This window comes from Cibotium barometz, chromosome 1, assembly GCF_041138505.1.
Source record: "Cibotium barometz isolate CiBa-2024 chromosome 1, ASM4113850v1, whole genome shotgun sequence".
Taxonomy (NCBI): Eukaryota; Viridiplantae; Streptophyta; class Polypodiopsida; order Cyatheales; family Cibotiaceae; genus Cibotium; species Cibotium barometz.
The window spans coordinates 81,196,374-81,221,357 of NC_141046.1; the positions used below are offsets into that span (position 1 = coordinate 81,196,374).

Consider the following 24,984-nt stretch of genomic DNA (forward strand, 5'->3'; position numbering starts at 1 on the left):
CGAGGCCGGCAGTGCACATTCCTTTCAGCATCAGGCGTCAAGGAGCTTCCTGCTTACTAGCATCCTTAGCTTTCAAGTTCCTTTTCCCCTCTAGAGTCGAGAGTTAGGAACCAAAATTTGGTATGGAATCTTCTCCACCCATTTGAGTGTCCATGTAGTTCAGTGGCCCCGTCAACTGGTTTGAGGGGGGGCTATTATCTGTTATGGTGTGTTAAGATAGGGTTGATGGGTTGCATTTGTCATGTAAGTCTCAATAATGGGACCAAAATACTGGTTTCCTATTTATTAATTAATGGGCATAAAGGTAGGGTGACACTTGCCTTGAAGCAATCAACAAGTGTGGCACTGCCATAGGCTTGGCTATTAGAAAATGCATGCATGGTGGGGAGCCTCAGGATAAAGGTGTAATGAGAAATTGAAAGACCTGGCTGTCAATGTCGTTGATCACTTTGACACTCAATAACTAAGAGCCATTCAACTCCATCACTGTAGAAGACATTAGATGACTCCATTCATGAATGATCCCTTGCATGCTATACATCCTTTTAAGCCAATGCCATCCTTTTAAGCCAATGCGAGAGAGAGAGAGAGAGAGAGAGAGAGAGAGAGAGAGAGGGACCAATTTATTAATCACACACACCACATGAACCACATGGACATCTGCTAACATCTAGAAAGGTCATTGCAAGATCGAAGTGTTACATAACTAGGTTTCTTAAGATGTACATACAACAGTCGGCTAGAGCCCAAGCGGTTACAACCCGACCTGCTCCCGTTGCATCTCTATAAATAATTTAATAAGGTGAAGTACAGACAGAAACACCCAAAATTTTAAGCCACACAAACAAAGCACTTATTGTCCATAAAATGGCACGATTGCAAATCCCTCGTCATGCAGACGTTGTCAAGGTAGGTATGCCTAGCTCAACTTTGCTGCAAGAAGCTTATTTAAAGAACAAATATCACAAAATCTTTTTCAAGGGATAGCCTCACCTAATGAGCCAGCCCACTCTATGCAATCCTGTAAGGCCAGCACAATTCGTTTTACCTGGGTTCTTGCAAAAACAACATTTAGTGGCCTTTTTTTGCAGCCGCAAGTGCTATGTGACTGATCAAATCAACCACCCGGTTGCTGCAAAACAGCTCCCAACATCACTTCATATGCAGCATGAGATAGTACCGTCTTTATAAAAAGACAGCTTTCGTAAGAAGCTTCCCAAATGTCCAAGACTAGTGCCATTACCTATATCCCCACTCATTGTCGTACCAAGACACGAGCTTGACAAAGCTTTTATTCAATGCGATGCCTGCTTTTGAATCAAAAATGCTGGATCTGTAGGCAGCCAAACTACATGGTCATATTAAGAAAACTGTATGCTTTGGGAACACAGAAGCAGCCTTCTGGGCCCTAGCTAGAATTTCTCAGCTTTTTCATATACCTATTATCACCAACAAAGTCAGTAGATACGACATCATCGTCAGTGTATCCGAGAATTCCTTTCATAGACCCTTCAGATGCAGCTCTGTGCCAAAGCAAGAATTAGTCAGCATAGTCCACACACAACAGTAGGAGCCAGCATCTTTTCAATGTCAAGAGAGAACAGATATGAATTGGACTCACTTCACTGCTGCCTTGACATCGTCATATGATGCACCCTTCTCCAACCGACAAGTCAAGTCGATGACAGAAACATTAGGAGTCGGCACCCTAAATGCCATGCCAGTCAACTTTCCATTCAATTCTGGGAGCACCTTCCCCACTGCCTGCATATCCAACACTTAACCCTTTACTGCAAAATACCTCGCTCCCATGAGAACCAAGAATGCTCTGCCCAGAGCCAAGATTGTCACATGCTATCTGATGTGTCTGCTTGAGCTACACAAATGGGGTATGCTATACTTCAAAAACTTCAAACCTTAGCTGCCCCTGTTGAGCTCGGGATTATGTTTTGTCCCGCACCCCTTCCTCCACGCCAATCCTTCCCAGAAGGACCATCAACAGTCTTTTGTGTGGCTGAAAGGATTCCATAGGAAGAAAGAGTATTTCCATGTTATTTCCACTTCCAGCCAAGTCATACATGGCTCCACTTTTTGACATGTGAAATGGTATCATTGCGTTAACCAAAAACGAAACCCAATAACATGGTAATTCTTTACCAGTTGTCGCATGTACTGTTGTCATCAAACCCTCAACAATTCCAAACTCCTGATGAACAACCTGAAAGCAACCATGGTTCAAGTGAGCTAAAATCATTGTTTTCCTTCTAGAGGCCAGATATAACTATACCTTGGCAAGAGGGGCGAGACAATTTGTGGTGCAGCTGGCATTTGAGACTATTTGCATTTCTGGTTTGTAAGACCCCTCGTTAACACCCATTACAAACATAGGTGCATCAGCCGAAGGTGCTGAGATAATGACTTTCTTTGCACCACCCTGCACATGTATCAGCAAGCGCGGCATAAGAGGAAGACCTAATCAGACATCGGAGTGTACACATCCTGTATGTGAAAGATCATGGCAAAGACCACCAAAATCAACCTTGAGATGGGAGGAGGCCTTTTCAATAGTAGTGAAAACACCTGACGCTTCTACAACATAGTCTACTCCAGCTTCTCCCCAAGGAATCTCAGCCGGGTCCCTGATGCATATATACAGCATGGCTGAGGCCCTTGAGCTATGTTTTTAGCAACATTATCAAATCAAAACAATCTTATCATGGTAAAACACCGCTTTACTTGCGAAAGAAAAAAGAGGCTGCCATCTACCTCTTTCCAAAAACCTTGATGCTGTGTCCACCAATCTCTAGTGTTTCTCCATCAACTTCCTCAATGTGATCTTTATATATGCCGTGTGTTGAGTCGTACTTAAACATATACGCCTGCAGAGAGATTGGCAACTTCTGTCAGTTACTCTCTCTCTCTCTCTCTCTCTCTTTTTCAATCATACAAAATAATTTTTTTCCGAGAAATCATACAAAATAATTGCTTGATACAACTGACATTTTAGGTCAAGCTTTGGTTTACCATGTACTTTGTGTCAATGAACGGATCATTAACCGCAACCACTTCGATGTCCTCTCTAGCCAAGGCTACGCGGAGCACCAGCCTTCCAATGCGGCCAAATCCTGCAAGCACATACAATGTCAACAGTGCCACGCTTGATCACAAGCACACCAATCATAGAGCAGCCAGCTCGTAGGGTTGAGGGGGAAGAAGACCTGGGTGAGGAAGGGACACCCAAACGGTCTATACATGACAACATTGTTAAGTTTGCTAGTGTTTTGATGTCCATCTCCTTCTTTTGTTTCCTGTCTGTGTGCCCCTCATTAAGCATCGTAATCTATCAGCTTTACGAATATGCTACACACACTTAATTACGAACCTCGTGCTTTTATACAAATGCCCATGAAAGGAGTAAATGAACTACCAGATGAAGATCAAGAAGTTGGTGCATAGTGATCCAAGTTCTGATACACGTGTATGCATGCTTTACATCAAGTTTACAGAAAGCAGATGATTTGGCTTTGGGCTTGATTTTTGGGCGAGAAGAGGTTTAGCAAGCATGAATTTTAAATGCACTGTCATATGCAGCAAGCTCAGCTTCTAAACAGTTTTTTTTAGTGCCGGTGTATGTGCGCATGCGTGTGTGCGTGTGCGTGTGTGTGAGAGAGATACATCATATATGTATGTATGTATGAATGCATGCCACTTGCCAACCAGCCCCATAGGGTGAGCCTAAGGGTGGCCAAGAGGTGGGGCAAGCTCACCCCTTTTTGGCGGTGCCAAATGCCCTGCACATGGACCAGCCATATCGGCGGCCAAGATGGCAGCTAAGGTAAAGCTAGTCCATGTGCACACAGGTCTGCACAAGTCAGCAAACATAAGCGCAGCCCATCAGGCCATGCAGGCCGCACACAACAGCAGGGCCCAGATTGCGGACCAACATAGGGTGCAGGAAGCCGCGGTACGGGAAGCGGGTAGTGAGCCTGGGCAGGTCATGCAGGCAGTCTGGACTGCGAGTATTGCGCACAGGTGATTGTAGTGGGCCGTGGGAGAAGGAAAGCATGAATGATAAAATGGAGAAAAGCACGAGTAGAAAAACGCACAAGTGAGCTTTTTTTTTTCCCTTAAGCGAGAGGGGGCTTAATTTTAAGCCCCAACTTTTAGAAAAGCACAAAACTAAAGCAAAGGTGCTTTTTTAAACCTAGATACCCCTATAAATTCAGTCTCACCCTTCTTGTTGGCTTCTATGCACTTCATCTACTCGTTCTCGGTCCCCAAAAGCTGAAAACTTCAACTCAACCCTTAACATCCTTTCTTTAACCTTTCACATTTCTCTAGCCTATAACATGTCACCTTTTTGTCATTGCTTTTCTCGAAGTTAACACGCACTCGTGTTGTGTATAAGATGTGGAATCAGTGGGCACTGGGCAGTAATTCTGTGAAGTCATCCAACAATAATGACGTGGAGTCGGTTGTGGCGATGACAACTTTGAGCAAGTGAAGCCACGGGATGGCTAGGATTTTACTAGCCACTAGCAGTAAGGCTAAAGATAAATGGGAGCACGTATCTAGAATCCCCCAAGGGAGGACAACGTCAAGCCCAAGGTTGATGGGTGCTCCATGCCTTCGCCAACGGATGACCATGGGGTTGTCAAGTGGTGTCAAAAAGGTTTTGAATTGGCACCAACATTGGTGGCTCAAAGAATGGCTCAACAATCTTAACTTCACAGACCCTAAGTCGTGATGCTTATTTTATGTAAAACCTCAACTAATAGTTTTTAATTTTTTGAGGTCTTTGCCAAGCTATGATGGAATCTAATTTGTTGCGTGCTCTTACTCTTCCATATGAGTGGATAGTTCTTTTTAAAATAGTGAAGAGACCAAGTTTTACCAAGCACCCTTCATGTTATCCGGATTGCCAATAGGTGGCAGATGGCAAGTAGTCTTACGGAAGATGGCATAACCTAGGATAGGGTGCCGAGTTAGGCAGTCTTGTGGTGATGGTCATAAGCCAAGATGCCTAGGGTGAGGTTTTCGAATGGCTCATAGACAGCCAATAGATCTAACTACAGAGGCTAGGGAGAAGGATTCGGGTGCGAACATGGTGGTATCTTTCATCCTTGACTTTGCATGGATTAATTGACCATCAATTTGACCTAAGGTTTGACCTTGGTGTTCAAAGAGGAATTCAGTTACTTCAAGGCTAGGTTATAGCGGGGAAAGTTGGCCACTCCACTTATGACCATGCTTAATGGGGGATTTATGTGGGGTGTGCTCTAGTGGTATAGGACACCAAAGTGTATTCCCATGTAGGATCTCTTGAGGCTTCATGGGTTTCTTGTCTGGGTCACTATATGCTTTGGCATAGTTAACCTCTAGTAAGTGTGAGGAGCCATGTTAGTCTATGAGTGACAACAAGATAAGAGACTTTCTTGGTTGTCTGGCGGCATTGGCATGCCACTCGTAGGGTGACAAGTTTTATGATTCATCACACACTCTCTCGTGATCGCCAAATGATATTGATGCATGAGGCACCCTTAGATTATTCATGAGAGAGATGAGAAGTTTGGAACTTCTCGGTCTTTTAGACTGAATGTCTAGACGAGTTGATGGTTGGACCGTTTGATACTCCACGTTGAACAGAGTTCCATGAGGTTATTCTGATTCTAGGACTTATGGAATCGGAAGGCTTTATGTTGGACCAAGATCAAGTTGACTAAGTCTAGAAGGGTGTAGGCAACATTAATGCTGCTTAGTTGTCCAATGGAGGTGGCCGAAAGCAACCGTCTAGTAGAAGTGGCTTCCAAGGGGGCTTATAAAAGACTAAGCAAGAAATGATTTTAGTTATCTGACCCTTTTGGGCAGGTCAACAGTTAGGTCTTTTTAGGTCTTAGATTACCTCTTTTGGATGGCCAAAGGCCACAAATTTTGTACAGTCTTATGGACAACTTTTGTACTATACAAAATATAGAAAATACAACTATCTCTCTCTCTCTCTCTCTCCTCTCTCTATCTTTTGTTGGTGACTTGCTATCAAGAATTCCTATGCAGTGCTTAGGGTTGAAAGAAGACTACACAGAGCTTTCGCATGTAACATTGGTATCAAGGCATCAGGCTCAACTATGGTAAGTGCTATTGGTGTCCCAGAAGAAGTGCACATGTCTAAGGAGAGAAACTCAACCTGTCAAAAGTTCCAAAATTTGGTTGGTGTCAGACAAAGCCAAGGGGAGGGTTTCATGAGAGTTGGTAGCCCTAGTTGGGACTGCCCAGGAAGGCTTTTATGGAGCACTCCAAGGGATGAAGTTCATCCAAGGGGTAGAGCCAAGGGTGCCATGATTAGTGACAAGAAGAAGGATTCTTGTTTGTATTTAGGGACATGGCAAAAGGGGACAAGTGAAACAAATGTATAGATCTCTACATCAAATTTGGAGTGGATTCAGAGACATAAGGCTAGGGTTTCAATGAAAAGGTTGCTGGGAAGGGAAGGGTGATAAGAATGGCAGACCATATGTGGAGAGAGAGGATGATGATAAAATTATCCAAGATCAAGGTTGGAATCCCATCATCAAGTTTAGCAGGAGGGGATGTCATGTGCATGTGGATATACATTGTAATCCCAAGCTGATCCCTGATTCGCAGCAAGTAAAGATTAAATTAAGGCACAAGATAGGCTCAAATAATGTCATGTGCAAGCTAATCCCAGAGCTATTTCCTTGAAGGGCAGGATAAAGAACAATTAGAACTAGTTTTGGACTTGATTCTCGAACTACAACAGCTAGGTGTGGTCAGGGAAGGCACTGGAGGAACCCAAGAGGATGTCGGCCACTTTAATGGAGTTTTATCTAAATCGGATATAGCATGCAAAACATAGTTGCCCATTGTACGAAAATACGATACCGTATGGGAATTTTTGGTACGATATGAAAATTTGGGATACCATACAGTAAAATACAATTTTTTTAAAAACAAAAACTATGGAGCCTCAAGCTTAAATGTGAGGGAAGGTTGGGGGGGAGGAGTCCACAGTGCTTGAGGAACTAGAACATGGAGATGTGTCTCTCCCAGTTGGATCTCCCAATTGTCTCCCAAAAAGAGCCTGCATGGGTAATGCCACAAGTCTCCCAATGTAGTGTTTATGACTAAGGGACCGTCCATGCACAGATACGGGCAGTGCATCTTGGGTGATAGGTTTAGGGACTCCTATGCAGATCAAAATGACCCTGTCTAAATCATCTCTCTCGTACATAACTTGAGGATCTGATTGTCTAGCCTACCTATACTAGGGATATCCAAGTGATGTAGCAAGATTCTCTCCTTATCCTACCAATCAAGTGTAGATTACCAGTCTACCTTGCCAGATTTTTTAGGTCTCTCAGTAACCCCATATGGAATGCTGAGTGGATAAGAAAGTTGCGAAGTATTGCGGGCATCTGGGATCTTCATCTTTGATTGTTGAGCAAGATTTCTTTTTTTGTTGAGCATTTGGGATCTATTTCTCAAGGGAGGGGGGAAAAAAACTTATCGTACCATATGATATCGTATGGTAATGTACCGTACAAACCGTATGGTACAAATTGGTTCATACCGGTATGAGAAACAACCATGATGTGAAAGTGGTTTGTCCAGGGACCTAGCCAAAAATAGGTCAGCTGGTCTAAATGGGCTTTTCTTGGCTATAAATAGCACTTGGCTGACTCGTTCTTGTGATTCAGTCAGTCCTTCCTTGGACTAGGTCATAGAATAGGATGCAGACTAGGTATTTCTACCTTTCGATGAGGCAACCATAGTGAGGTAGCCATAGGCAAGACTTGTACACCTTTTTGTACATTATGAATATACTGAATACTTAGCTCTCTCTCTCTCTCTCTATCTTCTGTATGCGTTTTGCATCAAGCATGTTCCAAGATGGTGTTTAGGGCTCAAAGAAGACTCCCAGAGCTTCACGTGACAAATAATTGTAGCAAAATCCCGATTTGATCAAGACCCTATCGACCAAGCATAGGAGGTCGTGTCCTTCCTCGTCGACGACAGCATATGTGTGATTTGTTGGTCCATTGAAGTAGCAGTTGGCCAGCTAGTCAAGGATAACAAGAGCCTATAAAAGGCATTGTCTAGATCATTGTAGATTATCTCACTTCGGGCGTGTGAAGTAGGTTCATAGATTAGGCTTTTTGTTATTATTTTGGGAAGGCCAAAGGCCACAGATGATGTACCTTTTGTACTCTATGAATATATCTATAGGGGTTTGCTATAAGTAAACCGTTTATATCAGGTGCGTTCAAGGCCTATTTTAAAAATCCCTTATCTGTGAATTTTTTATGAATAAAATATACCCTTTTTCTATTCAATCTATGAATACCCCCTTTAAATGATACCCTTCTGTATGTTAAAAAATGTGTAAAAAATGGATTTTAAAAATCCCTATTGTTGAACCCACGTGCTATGCTTACATATTTAAGAGCAACCCCCCTGAGGAATATATTGATACACAGCCATCTCTCTCTCTCTCTCTCTCTCTCTCTCTATATATATATATATACATATATATATATATATATACATATATATATATATATACATATATACATATATATATACATATATATATACATATATACATATATATATACATATATATATATATATGCTGATTGTTCTTGCATAAAATGTTCCTATGCAGTGTTTAGGGCTGAAAGAAGACTATCTAGAGTGTCCACATGTTACAGTAGCCTAGGGCTAATAATGTCAAATCTTATATAAATAAAATAGGAAGATCATAAATAAAGCAAGGGCCAATCATAGCTCATGTAAAGTAAAAATATCATGCCATATGCAGAGACACACACACACAGACACACACATAGAGCTTGAAACTCGCCGGGGGGAGGAGGGGGGATCACTCATAAATATGTAAACGTAGTACATGGGTTCAACAGAAGGGTTTTTTCAAATCCCTTTTTTACACACAGAAGGGTACCATTTAAAGGGGGTATTTACAGATTGAATAGAAAAAGGGTGTGTTTTATTCATGAAAAATTTATAGATAAGAGGTTTTTAAATTAGGTCTTGAACACACGTGATATAGAAGGTTTACATAGTGAACCCCCCCCCCCCCCCCCCCCCCCCCCCCGCACGGCGCGCGAGGATTGAAATACCACCACACCTATCTATAAAACCTTAATGAACAACAATTCAAGCCATGTGCATCCTCGTAGCTTTAGCTCCTTACATATGTGTCCTCCATGTGGCCAAGATGCCCCATCCACCATACACGAAGATAAAAAATCGCCTACTCTCTCTCTCTCTCTCTCTCTCATTTCCTAAGTAGCAAATTCGTCAATCTCAAACAAACACAATGTTGATGGTTTCTCCTTTACAACACCACCCAACGCATCATTTGCATGCTCAATTTACATGCTAGGAGATAAAACCTTATCTCTGAGGTTAGCGCTTTTCTCTCTTCAGAGTGAGTTTGCATGGCCAATGTGCAAAAATAAAGCTATCTCTATATAAGTGACCTTGAGGACACTTATGAATTATTGAGGTATCACACAATAGACATGAGGGCTACCAGAGGCATGCAAGTTCTAATGGCCATGGAGCTGCAAGGTGGGTGGATTGGCCTAGTGGTATGGGACGCTATGTTGGGGCCATTGATACCAACAAGCAGGCTTTTGGCAATCATACCTCAAACTCGAGGGTGAGTCCGGAGGACTTTGCAGTTGGGTGATGAGTTGCTAGCCACAATCTATCGTGGTCGTGCGATGCATACGGTGTCAGGTCTATGAAACCTCATTAGGGTTTCGGTTCTAGGTCAGATGATTCTTGGCCGTGGTCTGCCTTAGAGCAAGTGTCTTAGTTTCCGGTTTTTTGGCTCCCGTCCTTGGTTGCCTTGAAGCGTGACAATGATAGCCTACTTGTGGTCTAGTTTCTACCACACGAAAAATTACAGCAAGACCTTTGGCAACACGTTACTTCATTCACCATGAAAATTGTGAGGCCAACAACCTTGTCCATGCACCATTCAAAATACTTCTATTTAACTGAACATTCACTGAAGCTAAGAGGTGGTTCAAATGGTTAACTTCATCTCACCTTTGTTTCCACACACAGGCGTCGATTTTAATTTTGTCAAGGGGAGCTAATATCCGAATACTCTTGTGCACATTTCCCGCACTTGAAACAATAGGGATTCAACATTTTGTTTTTACTAATTCCACGGTTGCCAAGTCTTAGGTATATTGTATTATATATAAATATATTGATAAGAAATAGAAACGTCATCTACTCACCATTGATTCCAACCTTGACCGCCACCTTTGATGAGGGCTCTGCAGCAAAAGCATGCATTAACATGGATGACTTAAGCTCGGGTACACCATAGAAACGCCATTAAAGGTTTGCCAAAAAGTAATCTAATCAAAAGCTGAACATCACGGTGAGAGCTAGTAGCTTACTCTTGAGTTTTGGCGGCACTTCCGACGTAGCGGTTGCCCTTACATGGGAATGTGATTGCCATGTCAAACTCCTGCATCTGTAACAGCACATTTTGGGGTTAGCAAAGTATTAATTCGAAGAAAACGTGATTACATAAAAATAAGGTTTTGTTTAGAGCCTATCTCAGACAGCCTGCAGCGACCTGTAAGCCGGGTGATAACGTCTTGGCCTGCTGATTGGCGCACGTCAAAGGTTCCAACCGTGAAACCCTAACAATAATATTGATCTATCTTTCAAAGTAAAGACTAATCTCCTACCTTGATCTACCCGCTGAGCTGCTACTGCCAAATCCTGTAGCTGAGCCCAGAAACTCAGATTTTATTGACCTGTTCTTGCTACTCCTTGCATCCAGCTGCATTAGACATTGCAGCTGAAACACGTTAGGTCTTCCATTAAAAACTACTTAAACATAATATTTTTGTTTCGCCCTCGCAACTTCTACCTAGTAAGAAAATCATTGAGCTCATATTTTCGACGACCAATGTCAAATAAAATGTAATGCTTCATCAAAGCAAAAAGAAGAAGAAGATGAAAGATAATAGATGGAAAAAATTTCGCAAATGTATTTGAAGAAAAACTGATGCTATTTTGTTAGATCGGAGGAGGATGGATTAAACCTTGGCGAAGGCTGCTGGGTTTGAGAAGAGAGGAGTGAAGTTGTTGTGGTTGCAGGAGAGAGACGATCTGGGCGCCAGGGTGGAGGCCGCCATAGCTACGAGAAACGCAGAGGGAAAAAGAAAAAGAAGAGGGGAAGAAGCAGCAGAAAATACCCTGATTTCAAGAAGAAGAGCAAGTTCCTGCTTGCCTTTTCTGCACTTCTCCTCGCACAAACTTCTTCGGGAGAAGAGGAACATAGCCCCGCGCCGTCGGATGAAAGCGATCCAACGGATCGGCCTTCGTCTCCTTCTAATGCACAACATGCTGTGATCCCACTCTCACTCGCCCACGTGGACGGCTCAGAAAAGTTTCACAGGAAGTCCACCTTTAAAGTCCCCCGCACGAGCGGGGACTCTTCTGGAGCTGCCACGTGGCCGACCCCCCCCCCCCCCCCCCCCCCCCCCCCCTCGCTCATATGACTGTTGGTCCCTAGAAATCCAATGAACAAGAAGAGTGAAGTGGTAGCGTGGATATTCCACATGGTTTTCTCAAGCTTTGATAACTCTCTTTCCTTAGTTGACCTTTGAAAAAGAGCTCTCTCTTTACATTCCTACCATGTGGCATGAATGCAAGTAGGATGTAAGTGATTGCCCTTGCCCCCCCAAAAGGAAGGTACATGGTGGAATCTACCCACTTTCGATTTAAGGGGGAGTTCATATGAGCCTTTTGATACACCCCGTCATCCAAATGGAAAGACCTAATTTTGATCTTCACATAGTTCAGGTGTACTTGTGATGATGTCATAACTACACCTGAACTATGTGAAGATACAACCCATCATCCGAATGGAAAGACCTAGTTCAAGTGTAGTTGTGATAATGACCAAGGATTATATAAAAAAGTGTCATGAAACACAATGGACACCCAAAAATTGCATGTTTGGCATCACATTAGCCACCAATGTTGCAAAGGACATTTTTATGCTATAGTTGCTAGTTAAAGGACAACCTCTAGTGGCAAATGCATTTGAAGTGAGCCCTTATATTTTAAAGGATGTTAAAGATTCTAGCAAAAAAACATGATAATCATCATTGTATCCCACTGGATGAGATTTGATTGGCCAATGAGAAGTGCACCCTTATTTCTAAGGGTTATGGTATGGCATAAAAGGACAATAAATTATGGTTTGACTTTTTTATACGTGTAATATATGAGGCCAAATGGTTGCCAAGTGTACTATCTAATTTGATTTGCTGCCCCTCACCCTACTCAAAGAAACTAGTTAGTGACATGCACGTGGCGTTGCTCCCCCTCACGAGCAGGGGACTATTCTGGAGCTGTCACGTGGCTAAGCCCTCGCTCGACCACATGGTAGTTCTAGAATCGTGTGCTTAATAGTGTGGATATATATATATATATATATATATATATATATATTTATATATATAAAGAGGTACCCAACTATCTTTTGTGGTAACACCCTCCCCCCCCAACTTAGCGTATCCATCAAAGTTGGAAAATCCAAGCTTGATATTAAACCATCTTATTTATTAGAAGACCCTTTGATGAAGGCCCACCGGGTACAACATCATCCAGCAAGCCAAACTCCATCAAAGATGGGAACTCTATATCTAAGCTTGATATGAAACCATATTATTTATTAGAAGGCCCTTTTATGAAGGCCACTAGGTATTGCATCATCCAGCAAGGGCCAACCTGCTGGCTGCTCGTCACATTCTTTGATAGCTTGCTTCTCCTTATTGCCTTGAGCTTCTTGCTTCACCATTTCTTTGGGGGTAATGGTATTCCATCATCCTACCACAACTAACCTCCTATACTGGTCACATTCTTGGATAGCTTGCTTCTCTTGATTAACTTGAGCTTCTTGCTTCACCATTTCTTTGGGTGTAAGCCCACCTTGTGTATACAAAAAGGAATATCCCAACATTAGTTGAACCGTACATGTGTACACATCTCAGCCTAGTGCAAATCTGTCTAAGAGCACAAGGTAACTGTTGGATATTCGTAACGCCGCTATGGGCGTTACCACAAGAGGGGACGGCCTCTGGCTCACCACCCAGCCATAGAGGAAGAATGAGGATTGCCCCTCATCCCCCAGGCTATATAGTGTGTGGCCTGCCGTCCACACTAGCCTGGCCGCCCATGACTCCGCATGGGCATCCTCTCCCACTGAACCCCAGACATGGCCATCCGGTCTGCCGCCGTCGGTCTCACAGGCGTTACAGCCTACGTGACATTACCCCCCCCTTAAGAAGAGTTTTCGTCCTCGAAAACAAACTGGGGAAACCTTTTGGAAATTGCACTACGGCGTTCCCAGGTAGCTACCTCCTCATCCCTATCTGTCCATTTAACAAGTACCTCCTGGTACACTTTATGTCGGGTTTGTCTATCATGATATTGTAGAATCTTTTCAGGTTCATGTGGTATCTTTGGTGGCTCTATCAAGTCCACCAAAATCTCTGGAGAAACTGCGTTCTCTAACCCGTGAACTGATTTCTTTAGTTTACTGACATGGAAGACAGGATGGACTTGAGAACTCTCCGGTAACTCAAGTTTATATGCTACGTCCCCAATCTTCTTAAGGATTTTAAAAGGACCACAATATCTCGGAGAAAGTTTATCACACTTTCCTGTTTTCATGGTTTCTGACTGCGCAGGAACCTTGAGAAATACAAAGTCACCTTTTGCAAAGGTTTTAGCGCGATCCTGAGCGCTACGAATGCTCTCACGTGCGGCTCTGAGCATATCATTCATATCTTCAAGGAAATCCTTGACAGATTGAATCTTCTCCTTTTCTAGGCCTATAGCCATCAGAGATCTCGGCTGGAATCCATACATTAACATGAATGGTGTAAATCCAGTCGCTGAGTGTTTGGAGCTGTTATAGGCAAACTCCAATAAGGGCAAGTACTCTTCCCAATTAGATTGCTTCTTACTAACATAAGAACGCAACATATCCTCTAGAATTTGGTTAACTCTTTCAGTTTGACCATCAGACTCCGGATGATCTGCCGTACTCATACTCAGAGTAGTATCCAACTTTTTGAAGATTTCCCTCCAAAAATGACTGTTGAACTTTCTATCTCTATCCGACACTATATCTGCGGGCAGGCCATATAGCTTGTAGAGATGTTCAATAAAGAGTTTTGCCAACTCTGGCGTTTTAACAATTTTCTTCGTGGCAATAAACTTTGCCATTTTAGTTAACCTGTCCACTACCACCCACACCGAGTCATTCCCTCGACTCGTCTTGGGTAAACCGGTAATGAAATCCATGGAAATGCTTTCCCATTTCCCTTGAGGAATCTCCAGTGGATGGAGTAGTCCTCCAACCTTAAGACGTTCATGTTTATTGACCTGGCACTTACTGCATTTCAGCACATAAGTTTGGGCGTCCTTAAACAAACTAGGCCAATAAAACTGTCTTTTAACTAGTGCATAGGTCTTCTGAATCCCAGGATGACCCGCACTTGGACTATCATGACTTTCTTTAAGAATTTGGGCCCAAAAGTCACCAATAGTTGGTACACATACTCTACCCTTGTAAAGTAAGTACCCGTTCGTCAATGGAGTAATTAGCATATTTCTCCCACGTGTCCGGTCGAGCTCGACCGCCGCTCTACGGGCAATCCGACGTGCCATTACCCCCCCTTCTAAAGAGTTTTCGTCCTCGAAAACAAACTGGGAAAGTCATTGGTAAGCAAATGTCTAGTAGTACTCACGCAAGCCGTGATTTGGTATTTCAACCAAAACCCCAAGGCAAATTTCATGCCTTGATTTTGCATCATGTCATTAGCACAGAAGCTAATGTACTGGAGAGCACTCTAGTAGCGCAAGTTCTTAGACTATGCTACTAGATATTTGTAGACTACGCTACCATGTTGCATCACCAACTTGTTAAAACTTCTCCTTGGAAAGCTCTACGGCCATAGGAGAAATAAACTAGAGCCAATCTAATCATGCATCACAAGGATTAGTTCCAAAGCTGAGAGATACTTTCTCTCTTAGAGTAACATCTTTGCACAAGCATATGCTCTAGAATCTTGTTGAGTTTCTAACTACCATCAATCTACGGATGGTTAAACTCCACTCTAACTCAGAGTAAATGTAACTTTTTGAAGATTTTCCTTCAAATATAACAATTAAACTTTTTATCTCTTATGCCATACTATATCTGCGGGCAGACCATATAGTATGTGGAGATGTTTGATAAAGATTCTTGCACCACTACGGGTGTCTGGAGTTACATCCAATCACTTACAACTCTTTGTTGCTATTACCAGACACATCCCTTCAAGTATTGTTTGGACTCACACAACTATTCGAGTTTATGTGATATTTGAGGATATCCCTCCTTTCCCTCAAGAAAGGTTTTTGTCCTCAAAAACTCTACTCTCAAGCGGACTACGCGCTAGTGTCATAGGTCCAAGAACAAATCTAGACCGTGTTTAATATCATATGTTATATTCTTGAGTCCTTCCAAGAAACTTTTAAACATCTTGCAACGAAGATGTGGTATAGTGTCTACGCACATATGGTGGTACTATTGATAAAGTGCTTTGCAACAGATCAGTGGTTTCACACTTGTAACAAAGTGCTTCATTGTTGCATATTATTACCCTTCATAAGTGGTTACACACTTATGAATTATTTGGGTGGGTTGCACCATCTATCAAGAAAAATTCCAAACTACTAATAACCACATTATTAATCCACAGATAATGACTAAGCTTGCTGCGAAGCCATAGGTTGCTAGATAATTGATGGTAATTACACAAGCCCAATGTCTTATTACATCATACATTCAATATAAATGCAAACATCACAGTACTTCGTGATGATGAACTTAGGAATTTCATCCTATCCCTGTTTGGTGTTGGTATGAAGTATAACTATGAGAACATTATTTGCTGCCTCCTCAATATAGCGGCAAAGCTACCTACCCATCACAGGTGGCAATTTATCAAGCTATAACCGATGACAAGCAAATAAACGAGTACTCTTGTAAGAACTTCATAACCATATCTCACACCAAACTCATAATCACTACGGATTAAATGCCAGGGCTTGCAAAATTGAATGTTGTCTGATAGGTAGAGGGGATCATCAAACTACGGATGACCTTGACAACTCACTAGGACTAGTGATGTGTAACTTTTAAGTTACTTCACTCTCCTTGCTTATTCCATACCATCAAACAAATCGGTTCCTCGATTTGAGCAACGTCAACATATTTATGAGTACCTCGATACTCATGGATTGTGGTTCGGTAATTTAAAATGTTGATCTAGAGTATCTTTCACTCGAGGATCTTAATTTTATTAGCAGCTATGTATTAGTAGTGAGTAACTCCGTACCCAATGGCGTACCTCCCCCGAGTGGGAGTACCATTGTGGGAGTACCATATACAACCATCTATAACAAGATGCTTAAGTCACTTGCTGCTAAGAAGTGACTACACAAATTGACCCCTCCATTGCACATTGCAGTACAATCTCTGGTATTACAACACGAATTTTTGGACGTCCTTATCATAGAAGTCAACTTAAAAACTAGTGCATAGGTCTTGTGGAGTCTCGGCTGACCTAACCACACCACTGGTTACTTCCTACAAAAAAATGCGGCACCACCTATGTACTTTAACTCCGTAAAGTACATGGTCTTCATCTATCATCTATGGAAAGTTGTAAAACATTGCTGCAATGGATTTTTATCACCCTAAAATTATTGTGCACTATTTTAGTGTGAAGAGCTTTTTTCCTGGGTACCATGGTTCATCCCAAGCTCATCTGTTGCTAAATTCTCCGATTTAACAAAAGATATGTCTGCCTCCGAACACTCCAGTTCAGCCCCAGACTTTGAGTTTACTTCTTAACACTCCGGTTAAGTCAAAACTCACCAGATACAGTAGGATTTACCACTAAGCTCTCCGGCTTAGCCTCCTATCCTAACTCAGCCCGAGTTTATGTACACTACATATGTCGGATCCGATACTAACAACAACCAGGCTCGTCTGGAGTGAGATACTACTCACTATTGCCATGTAAAACCTTATTAAATCCTAGAAATGCTCCACTCATTCCCCAGGGTCATATGACTTATAGGGTTTACACGCACATGAACTTTGTAAGCAAAATAGCCTGTCATGCAATATTACAATTGCTTATGTAGGAAAGTAATATATTTCCCAAATTCATATGGTAGCAACTAAAATGTGCTCACAATCGCACACTTATGTTGAACATAGGCAAGACTACGCTTGCAAAATGCTATAGGGCGTCCCCCATGCATGAAACTGTCCAACCAAACTAGTCTTACTGCTAACCTCTAGATTTAGATCACTCCGAAACTCTGTTAGCACTAGTACACCATCATGGTCTTGCTACCTAGAGCTTCTCCGAACTCTGTAACTGGGTTTTATCCCAACTTATGGCTATATTTGGTAATTTTCAAAGTTCAAATTTTATCTTGCACACTTTATCACTACAGACAAGTGTACATACAGACCTGCCAAAGAGTCAAGTTACATGCACAAGCCTTGGCGTCCCATTCCACCAAGACTACAATCGATTCCGTGAGAATTTGATGTCCCATACCATCAAATTACCACCAAACCAATTGATGTGACATATAAAAAGGCTCTTTCCCCCCTCGAAAGATCACCACAAACTCTCGAGCAGTGGGATGTCGACGCATGGCAATAAAAAGAAGAGAAAACCATGCTAGTAAGTTTAAGAATAGTTCTCTTCGTCGATCAACTTCTATAAGGGCATTGAGCATTACATCTCAAGACTATACCTAGATTTACCTTTGATTTCTACAAATCAATCCTAAATCTGCTATTATTATCTAGGCGTATGCTAATCCCTCATATTAGTACTCCTAGATAAACCATTCAATTGAGTACTGCTAGCAGCACTGCTAGCCCCTTTATCCCAAGTAATACACACCTTAGGGATTACTTTTACAAGGCAATCTACGTGACTAAACAAACTAGTCACTACTCTCTAGGCCCAAGTAGTGACACATTTTTGTTACTACCAACAAGGGCCAACTTGCCTCTACGGGCCAAGGCTCTCTTGTTGCTACAAACAGTAAGCAACTTGTTTGGACACAAGGCATAACCACATCAAGACTACGCTTGTACATGGTTCTCATTTGCCAAAGTTTATCACAATCTTCTAGCAACTGTTAAAAGATTGTGAAGGGTTATGAGCACTACGGCTCAATTAGGCTTACCTTGATTTCTCGTGATAAGCACTTCATCTAATTTGGGCACAACTGACGCCACTGCCGGTCCTTTTAGCCCAAGTAAAACACACCGCAGTTTTAGATTTACACTATAGCCAAACTACGTGACTTTGATGGTCAATACTAAGTCTATGCTCAGCTTAAATTTAGTCTCTCTGAACCAAATGTGTGATCACCACATGTGCTACCCTCAATTCACTTCAAACTAGGACCAAGTCACTCCGAGACCTGAGTGGTGACACTGCAGAGAAAGTGTGTCTACAGAAGAACACATTTGTTTGTCACTACAAAACAAACACAAATTTGTCCGAACAAAAACTTTAACTCTAGCAAGACAACATTCGCAAAAGTGTAAATTGAAATCTGGCGAGGCTACGCTCCCAGAGTCTTCATAACAAAAATAAAAATGATCGAGAGGCTGTGCCTGCCGGGATTATCCCTTGCGGGGATTATCCCTCCTCCCCATCCGAGAGAGAGGATTTGTTTGAATTTAGTTCATTTTTAATTTCATTAAAAATGAATAATGAAATATATATTAAAAAAATAATTTATTTTTTTTTTCTCCTCCTCTCGCTGGTGTTTGCTGCGTTGGTCGGCTGCCTCGTCGGCTGCTCTGGTGGCCGTTTGCTGGCTGGCCGCCGACCGCCCCTGGTGGCTGGCCGCCGCGCCGCCGCTGGCTGGCTGGCCTGGCTGGCCGCCTAGGCTGGCCTAGGCTGGCCGCCTAGGCTGGCTGCCTTTCCACGGCAAGTCTGCAAGCCTTCAGACAACGACTACCCCCACTTCAGATAACGACTACCACCCCGCTTCAGACAACAAAGTGCATTGCTAAGCAAGTCGGCTGCTTCAACGCAGTTGTGGGGCTTCGCCCAGGCGCACATTTGTGCTCTTCGCTCACTCTCTACACATCATGCGTTTCAGCATTCTTTCGTGGGCTGGTTTTCGTCGCCCCACCCCCACACACAGTTTACGGGTGGCTCTTCGCCCCCCCTCAAAACCATTGACAAATTGTTTCGCAGACAAGCTTAACAGAAAAAAAAACGAGAAGCTTACCTCCAATTCGCTTGCTGTGTGTGACGGGGGGAGAGAGAGAGAGAGAGAGTTCTTCCCTTCCAAATCTTGGCCGCCTCCCTCCACACACTCCATTCGAGATAAGGATGAGGAGATGAATGGTCGACAACCATCGAGTGGGCTGCAGTCCCCCGGTCACGCGCGGACCCTGACGACCCCATCGAACCACGCTCTGATACCAGTGTTAGATATCCGTAACGCCGCTCTACGGGCGTTACCACAAGAGGGGACGGCGGCCTCTGGCTCACCACCCAGCCATAGAGGAAGAATGCGGATTGCCCCTCATCCCCCAGGCTATATAGTGTGTGGCCTGCCGTCCACACTAGCCTGGCTGCCCATGACTCCGCATGGGCGTCCTCTCCCACTGAACCCCGGACATGGCCATCCGGTCTGCCGCCGTCGGTCTCACAGGCGTTACAGCCTACGTGATAGTAACCAACGTTATTCAAATTATTAGTTTGTACTAAGAGATCAGAATTGACTCTATGTATTACCTTAATCTATACACATTGCTTTATTAGTTTGTACTAAGAGATCACAGTTAACTCTACGCATTGCTTTAATGTAATATTCATTATCAACACTTTGAGGCCCCACTTCAGCATACAAAAGATCATTTATGGAACACCATATCTCTCAAAGGATGGTAAACCTAATCATTCTCAAGATGGTATTGTTCTATAGCTGGACCTATAGTCTTCCTAAGAATCCGATGTGATCAGGTGATTCTGGTTTCCAATATGGTCATAGCCCACCTACCTAGCTACTGAAGAGTTGGACAACCCCACAAGGCACTTTTGGAACACCATATCTCTCAAAGAATGGTAAGCATAATCTTTCCTAGGATGAGCTAGACCTATAGTCTTCCCAACAAGCCAACATAACCAAGTGTTTCTAGCTCCCCAATATGAGTCTACATTGATCTAAGAGTTAGAGGCATGCCTTGAGTTCTCCTTAGCTGACCCGCATGTGCAGTATCTCCCAAAATTCCTTCTCTACATTTTGCTCCCAAAGAGGAGAGTCCCTACCATCACTTTCCATAAGAAGACATGGGCTCTATCTAGTAGCGGTAGCTCCCATAGACTTATCTCTTAATCCAAATGCTAGGGTCCCATTTGAGATTCCATTCCTCGTTGATATGCATGACATTTAGCTTAATTTTCACTATTACCAAGTACATTGTACAAGTTAACATGGTCCCATTTGAGATTCCATTCTTTGTAGATAATATACATGACATTTAGCCTTAGTTTTGACTATTACCAAGTACATTGTACAAGTTAACATATCCAAACCAAGTCCATTGTGCAAGTTAACATATCCAAAAATCGAGTACATCGTGCAAAGTTTGAGCATAGGAACATATCCAAACCATGTCCAATATGTAGGTCGTGAGCATGCTTTGATGTAGACACTTGCAAAAGCTATACTGTGGAAAGAATGAGGGACATAAATGCTTTATCCCTTCTGGAAATCCCAACAACTACTCACAATTGATCAATCTCTCTTCAACCCAAAAGAGGCCATCCCAGAGGTCCAGATGAACACATCTTTATTGTTTAGCCTCTCGGTTGGCCTTGGAATCCAAGCTAGCAAGAGGAGGATTAAATACATGTGACCAACAAATGTGGTAATATAAGGGAGATTCCAAATGACCCTTAACTGAGCCATCCCATTCTAGGATTCTCATTCCAAGATTATTGAGGACAAACTTCTAGCTTCCAATGAGAAATGAAATAAATGGGGCAGCTTTACACTTCAAGGAAGCAAAAGAGAATAGACTTTCTACCCACCACGAGGGGCCTTTCCAAGTCCCATGTCTATACACACTAGCTTTGCACACTGCTTCTTTCACCATACAAGCCCAAATTTTCCCATTTTGGATGCACTTTGCTAAGAAGATAGACACTCTCACCAAAGCATGAGATTAAATCCAAGCCTCCAAGAGCCTTAGGGAGGTAGGGTTTATTCCAAGCTAAACAATGACATGTTTTGTACTTCAATTTGTTTGTCCAAAGAAATTGTTTGATTGGGGATAAACCAATGATACTTTTTAAAGTCTAGGAGGGGGAAAAAGAATTGTAATTTTGCCAAGAGTGTGATTTTTGAGGGAGCTTGGTGGAGGATGCCCTCTCTCTAACTATTTCCACCACCATCTCCACCCACCACCGCCCAGCCTAGCCTAGCCCACACCATCCTCTCTCTCCTTCTCCCACCCTCTTCCCTCCCCCTCTCTCTCTTCCCTCCCTTTCACTCTCCCACCCTCCCTCTCACTCTCTCTATCCTTGTCTCTCTTTGCTAACTCTCTCTATCCTCCCCCCGGTCACCCTCTCTATCCTTCTCTTTTCTCACTCTCTGTATCCTCCCTATCTCACTCTCTATCCTTCTATTTCCTAAGTCTCTCTATCCTTCTCTCTTTGGTAGTGCAATGAAGGAAACCTAAGGGATTGCACTCATTAGCATGGAGTACACACATGTCCCACTCATCATACGGAGTAGCAGTACCTATTGCACTCATAATGGAGTACACACATAGCTTCTCAAGAGGGAGAAGTTCACCATGGAAGCTTAGAGCTCCAAAAGAGTAAGAGTAATCATGAAAGTTTAATGATAAAAAAAGGCTACAATGCCTAGAGCCCTATACCTAATATAGCCCAAGGCCCCCCCAAAAGTACACATGTAAATGTCCCTTAGCCCAAGTGCCTAGGCCCCATTCCCCATGTGCATGTTCAATGAAAACTACTTCATTTACAAACCATCCCCTCCTATAATGATTTTGTCCTCGAAATTGAAGGGTGGTTGTGCCCAAAGAAAAGACATATACAAGTGGCTATGTACAAAAGCGAAAAATCACATCCATGACTGAATGTCGATGTAGCAAAAGACCCATACATGAATCATATGATCCCCAGGGTCAACTGGAAAGGATAAAGGACTCCCGTCGATGAAAAGGGTACCTATGCAACCGCCTGGATCAAAAGGAAATCCGAGGCATGCAAAATCCAAGGCAATGGTCCCACTATAATCTGGTGCAAGTGGACAAGATAAGGAACCACTGTCGATGACAAAGCTAGTCGAGTATCCTCTAGGATCAAAAGGACATGTATGGTATATATCCCGAACTGTCGAAGCTAAGATGGTAGTAGCTCCTGGATCAAAAGGAAAGCTCTACTCCAAAGAAATAGTAGCTCTAGGGTCAAAAGGAAAACTTTTAAAGCCATCCTCACGGTCGTAGTGTAAATCTGGCACGAAAGGTATCCACCGAAAAAGCTTAAAATTCCTGGCCAGAATGTCAAATGGTCCTGGCATAAAAGAATCATTGTGTAGACCAAGAATGAAATATGTCATAGATGCATCTGAATCTCGAGCCACATATCCAAAAACTATGCTCCTCAAGTGGCAAAGAATGCATCCAAAGGAAAATGTCTAGGCTCCAAAGAACATATGCTCGTGTCGATATCCGTAGGAGCCAAAAGAACACATCTCAAGGTCAGCATCATGCTAGGATAAAAGTGAACCAATGTCATCATCCCAGGTAGCATCACTCAAAATGTCATAGACATGATCCACTACGTCAATAGGTATATGGGCACATGAGCCAAACCATACACTACCTCCTCATGTGCAAAACATTCTATGTGTATATGATGATCTACGATATCAATATAATCATCAGCATCATCATAATCATCACTAAAAAATAAAGAGGTATCCTCACATGAAAGATATCATCTATGGCATCTCCAAGGCCTCCAAGATCATCCTCATAAACATGGTCTATCTTCATAAATGATGCCCCTATGTGACCTATATCCCATGATAAATTTATCTCCAACAATATAGAATCTAAGGAGATGTCTAGATCAAATGCAAAGCTCTCAAGATCTATGCCATATGATCTACTATGAAAATGGCCAAAATGCATAATCCTACTACGATGTCTGACATCAATGAAATTATCACTACTCTCATGCACTATCCCTCACTACTCAAATATATGAACTCTATCCACACGAATAGTGCTAGGAATGTTGTGAATACTATGAGGAGTAGTCCTATCAGTGATATCTCCACAAATGGAAATCCTGAAAGAATAGCATGATGCATCTAACACTAGTGATATCTCCACAAATGGAAATCCTGAAAGAATAGCATGATGCATCTAACACTAGTAACTCAGGCCTATGCTCATAGGTGTCTCCATGACTCGTATGTGGAGTATCACTATCATCAAGTGTGCTAATGGATACATCACTAATCAAATGCACACTATTCTCATGATCCGTAGGAAAGATGATAGGCATAGAAGTGTCAATGCTCAGGATGCTTGCTGTTATCTCTACCTCGAGATCATACCCACATGATCTAACTCACACACATCACCCTCGCTTTCACTATCACATACATCATCATCATGTGGATATGTGTCAGTGGCATCATGTGCGCATGTATCATGTGCATATGTGTCAGTGGCATCATGTGCGCATGTATCATGTGCATATGTGTCATCAAGTGGTGAGGAATGGGAAATAGGCAAAGGGCCGTCTCCATCAAGTGGTGAGGAATGGGAAATAGGCATAGGAGACAGTGGAAGTGAAGAAGGAATTGAGGGCCTCTTCCATAGTGGCAGTGAAGGGGGATTGGAGGGCTCCTTTGATAGTGGGAGAGAGGGTTCAACTAGGGATTCATTTGGGGCAGCAGGGCAAGCTTTCCTAGACCCGATGGTGACCACCCGAAGTGGAACGTGCACAAGCGGCAACACACAATTGCATGCGTCTTCAAGCATTCACAAGGCCCGCCATCGCACCTTATGAAGATCAACTCCAGTGAGCCAACGATTGCCAACAAAGAATGGCACTGCGGTGAGCCAACACATGATGAGAAGGGAGCCGATAATGAGGGCTTTGTACAAAAAGAGCAATTGGGAGATACATTTCCGGGCCATCAAGATGATTACACTATTGTAAGACGGGAAGAAGATGTACGTACCGAATGTTTTTTTGTTGGTGTGTGTCATCCAATTATATTGTCTTTTGCAAATGTCTTTTGTTGAAAACACATGCACTTGTAGTTTTGTAAGAATGCCATTCACATATTTGCATGTGCTTCCCGCATGCCCGCATGCGCAAAGAAAAGAGAGAGAGGCACACACTTCCATCCCGTATGCGCAAAGAAAAGAGAGAGAGGCACACACTTGCATGCCCGCATGCGCAAAGAAGAGAGAGAGGCATGCACTTGCATCCCGTATGCGTAAAGCTTCCCGCATGCACAAAGAAAAGAGAGAGAGGCACACTCTTGCATGCTGTATGCGTTAAGATTGGCACACACACTCTTGCATGCTCCCCGCCCGCATGGGCAAAGAAAAGAGAGAGGCATACACTTGCATCTCGTATGAGGGTGGACACACATACTTGCATATGCTTTGATGGTGGGCACAGACTTGCATCCCTAGCATAATAGCATCTTTAAAGGTATGCATGTTAGCATAATAATCTTTAATCTATATGTATGCACACACTAAAATGTACGTGGTGTGTGTAGTGGGAG

The 24,984-nt window shown here is 42.8% G+C and overlaps 1 protein-coding gene across 2 annotated transcripts; it reads right to left on the minus strand.

The window, feature by feature from the left end:
* Positions 1–682: 682 nt before the first annotated feature.
* Positions 683–11,398, minus strand: LOC147642490 (glyceraldehyde-3-phosphate dehydrogenase, cytosolic-like). Of its 2 annotated transcripts, none has more exons than XM_086807013.1 (14): positions 11,271–11,398; positions 10,758–10,852; positions 10,461–10,537; positions 10,296–10,334; positions 3,025–3,125; positions 2,767–2,879; positions 2,540–2,639; positions 2,288–2,434; positions 2,158–2,218; positions 1,917–2,014; positions 1,622–1,764; positions 1,440–1,523; positions 1,244–1,333; positions 683–1,132 (listed from the first exon to the last, which is right to left on the minus strand). In XM_086807013.1, the coding sequence occupies exons 1-14, from the start codon at positions 11,352–11,354 to the stop codon at positions 1,072–1,074; spliced, it is 1,293 nt and encodes a 430-aa protein (XP_086663139.1). In that variant the 5' UTR covers positions 11,355–11,398; the 3' UTR covers positions 683–1,071. The 2 variants fall into 2 exon arrangements, with proteins under 2 accessions (XP_086663139.1, XP_086663135.1); XM_086807009.1 differs by having other exon boundaries at positions 11,118–11,365.
* Between the last annotated feature and the right edge of the window lie 13,586 nt (positions 11,399–24,984).

Bases quoted from the DNA above. Each gene is read 5' to 3' on its own strand.
- LOC147642490 (XM_086807009.1), bottom strand. From the start codon at position 11,354: ATGTTCCTCTTCTCCCGAAGAAGTTTGTGCGAGGAGAAGTGCAGAAAA. The intron at 2,219-2,287 runs GTATAGTTATAT...GGTTGCTTTCAG, and splicing joins GTCTCGCCCCTCTTGCCAAG to GTTGTTCATCAGGAGTTTGG. The intron at 1,133-1,243 runs GTAATGGCACTA...GCTGTTTTGCAG, and splicing joins GACAATGAGTGGGGATATAG to CAACCGGGTGGTTGATTTGA.